Genomic DNA, 8,539 nt, shown 5'->3' on the forward strand with positions numbered 1-8,539 from the left:
TCATATCATTACAACTGACATATATGTCAGTTGTAAATTACTCAAATAATGATAAATAATAACTGTTAAAATATTTTACCTCCTCATACTTTTTACTTTAATTTTACAGATGGATTAATACTTTCAATTTGAAGGCGTTTTTCTAAAGGGGTATTAGTTTTCGGGTATTAGGTTTCGCAATTTTAAATTGTGGAAAACAGCCACTATAAATTATTTATGTAACAGACCGACCATAAACCGTTATTACGGGTTGATTTCTGCTAGTATGAATGAATAGTTCATTTAAAAAAAATCTTTATATCAAAAATTGCGTTATTTTTAACACACCCAATCATCTCAACTTAGGAAACCAGTTTTCTAAGATGAGCTTTTTATTATGGAACTTTATAAAAAAACTCAAAATAATCACACAAAAAATACAATTGTATTTTCAAGAACTATACTTACGTAAAAAGTAATAATCTAAACTATAAAAAAAAAAAAAATTAAATCTTTCTTATCTCTAAAAAAGTTAACAATACTATTTTATGAAAAAACTTTCGCTCTTGAAATACCAAAATAAAGCTCCGCGGAGAATAACTAAAAAAACGCGCTAAAAAAACGCGCTTAAAAATAAATAATTTTGAGAAAAATGACTGAAAAAATGGCCAAAAAAATAAAAATAAAAAAGGTTCTTAAAACTAATTTGGGGCTGCTAAATCCAGCACTGCCCCCCTCCCCAATATAGTTTTTGTTCCTACGGGCCTGAGCAACTTCACCAAGTACTATCATAATTTAAATAGCATGACAACAGCTTATGTGTTATCTCATATAATCCTTGGAATTAGCAGTAGATGAGCATAAAATATTGAGGATGTAATAAATTTTGATGATCTTGTTTCGTTCTGACGTAGTTACAAAATATTGAATAATAAAAAATTATAACCGCGATAGTAAATTTTTTTAACAGTAAAACAATCAAAGAATATCAACTATACAACCAAGAAATTAAAATAAATAACACTGTCAAAGTTGAATGAATATAAAAAGTTTGAAAAAATCATTAGTCTACCCATAAAAGAGGTTATACCATCTTAGGAACATGCTCAACTCACGCAACCTTTCCCTATTTGTTGATACGATTTATTTTATTAGAAAAAAAAGTTATTAACTACTTAAGTAACTTATCACCTCTTGCAAAGACAAAATTTTATTGTTGAACGACACTTTTTAAGACACAAAATAAAACTGCTGCAATCTCGCAATAAAATTTCGTATCATCTCGACAAATTGGTATAAAAAATTAATCAGTAGCCGGAAATATTCAGCAGACATTTCTTTGAATAATCTCAATAAATAATATAATAGAAATACCCAGTTAAAAAACAGGTAATAACAAATAACTAAACAAATATTAAATGTAATTCTACTATTATTACGTAATGTTGCTAAACGGTAGCATACAGAAAAACAGCAACTCTTTTTTAAATTAATATCAATTCTGCAGACATAACCATGACCCCTGAACTTAACGGTATCTCTTTGATTTATCATCGTTGCATTATGTTAAAGTCATTACAACTTGTGTTTGAATTTTAAACAACGCTCTAAAGTTTAATAATTTGCATTGGAATTGTGCGTTTTTTAAAAATTAAAAAAAAAAGTGCGTAATATGGGGTTAACATTACGGCGGAGATTTATTTTTATTTTCAGGCGCCGTAAATAGTCGGTGCATTATTTATTGCGGTCGTTAAAGAAATTAAGACAGTTATTTTTTCAGTACTCTTTTTTTTTATAAATTTTTTTTCAGACAACGGCATTTAAAAGAATTTTTTTCTAAAACTATTTTCAAAAATTAAAAATAACTTGTTTATAATATGATAAACTGATAAAAAATTTTTTTTTTCTTTAGACTGAAAATTTACACTTTTTGTTAAAATTGTGTTTCCAAGGTGTTTGTTGAAGCAGACTTGGATGTAGTACTTTGCGATAATTCTACAACAAAATTAAAAAATTTCGTAAATTTCTAAATCTAAAACTTTAAAACCAATTCATATATGCATATAGTTTTTGAATGAAAACCAAAAGATGATAAAAAAACTTACGGGACACATTCTTGAAGTTCCTTATTATTTTTTCTATAAATAGCATCCATTCCACTTTAACTTTTTTATTTACAACGGAATAGAACAGAAAAACAAAAAAACCTTGTAAGGAATTAAAAATACAAAATAACCATTGAAATACAGCTGTAGCTTTACCAACAGCTAAAATTGCAAATATCCAAGATAATCCAAGCAAGGCGGAGCATGCAAAAGCAATTCGATCTTTTTTTTTAATATCAATTTTGTTATTTAAGTTTGAATTGACACTAATACCTCTGAGAACAAAAAAAAGAACACAAATATTGCCTGCCATTATTACGCATATAGGTAAAAGTATTCCGAAATAAAATGGATATCCTTGAACAACACATCTAAATTAAAACAAAAATACTCCTAACCACTTGCTATTTATTTCTTCTTATGTTATTAAAACAAAAAAGCAAATGGTAGTTTAAAATAATTACACTTGCGGGACTTTATTATCTTTTGTTTGAGGACCTAAAGAGTTTGGTTTACTAGCTGCTGTTATTATTGTAACTATCAAAGGTATACCTAAAATAGATAAAAATAAACACACAGATATATATATATATATATATATATATATATATATATATATATATATATATATATATATATATATATATATATATATATATATATTAGAGTTTCCTAAAAACATATCACACATTAAATTTCGATATGCGGAATACTGCATTTGGCATCATTTTGTCCATAAATACCAAAAAAAAAAAAAAAAAAAAAAATCTCTAGCTAAAGCGAAAAGTTATTTAGTTGAATTTACTTTTATTTTATTAAGTAAGTTTATACTTAAAAATGACTTTATTCATGTTATATTCATATTCAATCTTTCCATAGCAGAAGTTCCATCTTGGAATGGTTGAACTAGTAAAACATTTACTTACTACAAGTCATTAGTGTGTTTGCCTTGGATATTGTACTATTGAGAATTTTTCCTAATCCTAGAAAAAGAATTTGGAAAACTCTGGCTTTTAGATGGTATCTATTTTAAAAAATGCAAATATTACAAAACTTTTTCTGAATACTTGTATCACTGGTAATGATTTAGAAATATTATCAAGCCATTTGTGTGACAAATGTAATTATGTAATACAAGATAATATTTTGTTCAATGTGTTTTATAATCTTCCAGTTATTGAAAACGATTTGTTTAAAGAAATTCAAATGTCTTTGGTTTACATTGCTGGCTATGTCAATAGAGAAGATCCTCTGGTTAAAGATACATCATTTTGTTTTGACCAGTTTGGAGATTAGTCGTGGTGGTTAAAGCTTGCCTGGAGATGAATATCTGCCATTGAATATTTTATTCATACATTTCATTTCATCATTTGCACACATTTGCCTGTCGTGCTAAATTATTTAACTGCTTTTTGATGGTATCTGACTTTTATGGATTTACCAATGTTTCAAAAAAACAATTTAGAATCCCTTCCAATATAGTTTTTAAGAACTATTGCCACCAACCAACAAGAGGACTGAGTTTGTCAGATTCAATACACAAACATATAATGTGTCTTTATTCCTCCCGATCTTCAAAGGAAAACAAAACAAAAATTTTGAAGTTATCTTAAATGTAGAATATATATACATATATATACAAAATAGCTGCAATACTTATAAGCAGTATCAGGATGTAATTGATGGGTTATTCACAATGAAGCAATTTGATAGAGATGTGTGGAAGGAATGTTAAAAAGAAAAGTTAGAGTTAAAAGAAAGAACACCTTGAACAGGGGAAAAAAACAAAAAAGATCAGAAACAGTGAGGGCTATACAAAATTTTGTCACAAATAACTTATCAAAATCCCTTTAATTAACTCATACTCATACAAACTTACGATTAAAAATCTATGGAAAATATTTTTAAAGATTGAAGACACTCCAAGATAAAGAAAAATATCTAATACTCAAATTATTTAAACCAACAATTAAATTGTTGCATACAAATGAAGCTACACCAGATACACTAGAACTCTTCTTTTTAATGCAGAGGAGGGATCAAAATAAGGTTTTTTATAACAATAGGTCAAAAAGATGTAACTCCTTTTCAGTGCAGAATATTTATGTCAATAGTCTATGTTTAGTAGAAGTAACTAACTACTTACTGCTAAATAGGATAAGCGCTGAAATGAGTTTAAAACAATTTTTTGCAAAAGATTGGTAACATAACAATAAACTAAAGTTTTGCACTTTTTGATGTTTTCAAGAAAATTCTGTATCAAAAATTGTAACCAGAACACAAAAATAAGTAATGATATATAGCTTGAAAACAATGACTAAAAAAAGTCTAGAATATATGGCTTTACATCAATGCAAAATTGAAAAGAGGGCAGATATTGTCAGATTCAATACACGAACATATACTGTGTATTTTATTAAAACGTAATTTAAAAGAATGGTACTAAAAAGATTTAGATTATAAAATATGGTTTCTTTAACTTTTTTTTTAACATAACTTTAAGTAACTATAGTTTTTCTATTCTAAAAATACTATAAAACTGCAACTGCTGTTGTACAAATCTCTGGTTCAATTCTTGCTTCACTCATTCAGCAAAGTTGCCTCATTTTATTGTATCTGTCTTTTTTTGTCCTTCTATAGACTTTCTATCACAATTCTATAGAAAATACATGTATATATATATATATATAAATATATATATATATATATATATATATATATATATATATATATATATATATATATATATATATATATATATATATATATATATATATATATATATATATATATATATATATATATATATATATATAAGTATATATATATATGTATATATACGTATAATTATTTATACATTCAATCATTTATGTTTTAAGATGACAAGAAGTTTTGCCTATATAACAGAAATTGCAGAATGTTATATAAGCAAAGCATCTCTCGACCTTAAAGCATGAATGATTAACCACTATAGGAGATCCAAAAACTCTCAAATACAAACATCTCAATACTAAAAATAATAGCTTTTAAATTATAACATATATATATATATATATATATATATATATATATATATACATATATATATATATATATATATATATATATATATATATATATATATATATATATATATATATATATATATATATATATATATATATATATATATATATATATATATATACACACACACACAAATAAATATATTTTTATATACATAAATCATACACTTACCCCAAGCAAAGGCTGATGCTTTCAAGAAAAATATGTGTGAGCTTGTTGAACCATGAAAAACCTTTACAAACATGCGATACAAATTTAATCCTTCAATTGCCATCCAGAAGAAAGTTGACAAAACAAAAAACTGCAACAATGAAGCTACTACTTTACATGAAAGACTAGGTTTGCTAGGAGTTTCTGATACAAGAAATATAATCAGTGTACACATTAAACTAATACACAAACTTATGAGAATTTTTGGAGCAAGTTTCTTTTGCAATTTTCTTTAGAAAAATGAAATATAAATTTCAGTTATTTTATGTAACTAATATTTACATTTAACATATTTAACACGAAGAGTAAAGAAAAAATCAATAACATCAATCTGTTTGTAAATATAAATTTTTTTTACAATAATTTCTTTGAAATTTTTGTTTTCATTTTTAAAACAGTTTTTTTTTTTTGCCAATTATTACATAGAGTTATAAATTTAATATATTTTAAATAATCAAGTTATATGGAACAAAGTTAAAAAAAGTGTCAAATATGCAAAAATTTCTTTTTATAACTTTTTTAAACAGAAAGAAAAAGTATTAAGGAAAATCTTTCAATTTCCATTAGTAAAAAGTTTATATATTAAAACATACTTGAATAGTTACAAGTAACTATTCAAGTATTAACATAATTAATAATCATGTAATTCTTAAAGACCTTTATTCTATCAATATTAATAAAATAATATATAATATCAGGGCTTTCTTTTATAGGTTTTTGCTGAACTATAAAAGAATATATATTATGGATATTAAAAAAAGTGCTGAATTCTTTTAACTATTTCACAATAATGATTAGCAATAAACACTGTTAAAACAGTTTTGCATCAAGTCACAATTCATTTACACACTTAATTTGTATCTGTTTCATTGTTTTGCTAACATAAGTTACGCTATGTCAAGTGAAATAAAGTTAAGTTAAGACTACATTATAACTATTTAAATATAAATTTTTTATTCAAGCTTATTTTAGTTGAAAAATTTTTTAATATTTTAGTTGAAAAATTTGGGAAAAACGTAACAGATTTAATAGAAAATTATTATCAAACTTACGAAAAAGCAGAATAGCTGACAATAGTCAGAAATAATCCAGCAATCGATAATCCACAACCAATCCATGTTACAATTTCAAGGAATACATTATTTGATATGTCTGCAGATTGAGCAACATTTAATAATAAGGCAAAGTTTGTTAGATGGTTGCATTCACATATTACATCTGATAAGGAAATATTAGTTATACTACATCCTTCCGTAGACCAAATTTCCTCTGTACTCAAAATAAAAAAAGAAGGTAAAATCATAAATCATGGTTAAATTTATTAGAAAAATAGAACTGTATTAAAAAAAGTACCCAACTAAACACCCTCTAACTGAAGGTTATTAATACCAATTTTAGTATAACTATAAACTATATTTTAAGTTAAAAAAGTTTGTAAATAATTAAAAAAAAATGCATTATGAAAATATTACGGTGAATAGAAGTTTTGAAGAAAAATATAAACATTAAAATTAAAAATACTAACATTTGAAAACATAAAACAATATATTTTTTTAACTTTTGTTTTGAATATATAAATGATTTCATTTGACACATAGAATTAGTTAAAATACATTTTGAAAAATCTTTATACTTTATTTATTATTTTAAAAACAGATTTAGGTAAAAAGTTTAAAACTTTCAAATTAAAGAACATTATTTGGTATTTATCGCTTACTTTATTAAACAGTTTGATTTTGAACTATGTGTGTTGATATAGTTACATTTGTTGCTCATATTTACATGAGTTGTTTATAATTACATGCATTGCTCAAAGTTAATTTACTACTTATAATAAAAGTTTAAAACCAATTAAAAATCCCAAAGTAGTAAAACAAAAAGATTAATTGCAATTCTATATTTTTATAATTCTATATTTTCATAAGAATGCAAATGTTTGCATATGTTTACAAAGAGACATTAAAGCCATATCAGGTTTTTGTTTCCTTTTTTTCAAAATTTGTTAAATTCTCTATAACTTCTTATAAACCTGAGGATATACAGAATAACTTTGATAAATACTTTTTAAAATTAACTCCTCTTGTAAAGCTAAAGATATATCATTCAACAAAAATGAGTTGTGATAAGTAAAGAAAAATCTAAACCATTGACAGATTCTTTATTGAAAAAAAAAAGTAGTACAAATCACATACAAAAATGTTAAATTACCAAATACATCACATATTGAATAAACAATCAATATCAATTGATTTCATAATGAATATTTTGTAAGTAAACAATATAATTAATATTCTTTCTCTTAAAAATCTGCTTGTTTCTAACTATTTTATATTACATGTTGTAAATTTACTGCAATAAACTTATGTATCAAGTTAAAATAATATATGATAAATTTTTAAATTTTGAAAGTAAAAAAAAATTAAAAGAGGTATGGAGACTGTCTTTGTACTTTAGTTAAAACGAATTTAAGCACCTACAGACAATTCAACTTTATTACTATAACAGGTTCAACTTTATTACTATTAAAATGGTTCTAACTTTAAGCAAAAATTAAGGCAATTGTTAAGCATATCTCATGTTTTCTAAAATCTATAGAGTTATCAAAAGTCCATCAAGATTGACTTCGATAAATAAAAAATTGATTGAAATAAAAGTTAAAAACCTCTTTGCAAGTGTCTAGGACATATATTGTAAACACGCTAAGGCAAATATCAAAAAAAACTTTGAATCTAAACTTGATAAATTATTTGACCTATCTTAAATTGCAAAAAAAAAGACAAATGCACAATGGAACAAAATATATTCAAGGCAATATTCTCTATTTGATACCTTCAAATTTCCAATAAACAATGGTTAAACTTTATTCTTGGATTTGAAACAATATCAATATTTATATAAAATTCTTGGATTTGAAACAATATCAATATCTATATTGAATATAAAACAACTCACTCTTAGACAGAAATAAACTTTGTAACATCAGTTCATCTATATATTATTTAGAGTGTCTACATACAAAGCAGCTAAATATTGATGTCAAATTCAACATCTCTGAAAATTCAAAAAAGCCTTTCAAAAAACCAAAAAAAAACTTTTGTATATTAATACTAACTCCAACCATCCACCCCAAATTCTAAAGCAAATCCTAATTTCAATTAATAACAGTCAGCTTAACCAAA

General features: G+C 24.5%; 1 protein-coding gene across 2 annotated transcripts in view; it reads right to left on the bottom strand.

The window, feature by feature from the left end:
* Positions 1-1,808: 1,808 nt before the first annotated feature.
* LOC136085992 (uncharacterized) overlaps positions 1,809-8,539 on the bottom strand; it is a 134,681-nt gene continuing 127,950 nt past the window's right edge. For both annotated transcript variants that reach the window (XM_065808112.1, XM_065808113.1), the window contains 5 exons: positions 6,413-6,629; positions 5,322-5,590; positions 2,549-2,636; positions 2,085-2,455; positions 1,809-1,974 (listed from right to left, as the gene is read on the bottom strand). In XM_065808112.1, coding sequence (XP_065664184.1) covers positions 6,597-6,629 — 33 coding nt within the window. In that variant the 3' untranslated portion in view covers positions 1,809-1,974; positions 2,085-2,455; positions 2,549-2,636; positions 5,322-5,590; positions 6,413-6,596. The remainder of the gene's footprint in view (positions 1,975-2,084; positions 2,456-2,548; positions 2,637-5,321; positions 5,591-6,412; positions 6,630-8,539) is intronic.

This window comes from Hydra vulgaris, chromosome 10, assembly GCF_038396675.1.
Source record: "Hydra vulgaris chromosome 10, alternate assembly HydraT2T_AEP".
Lineage (NCBI taxonomy): Eukaryota > Metazoa > Cnidaria > Hydrozoa > Anthoathecata > Hydridae > Hydra > Hydra vulgaris.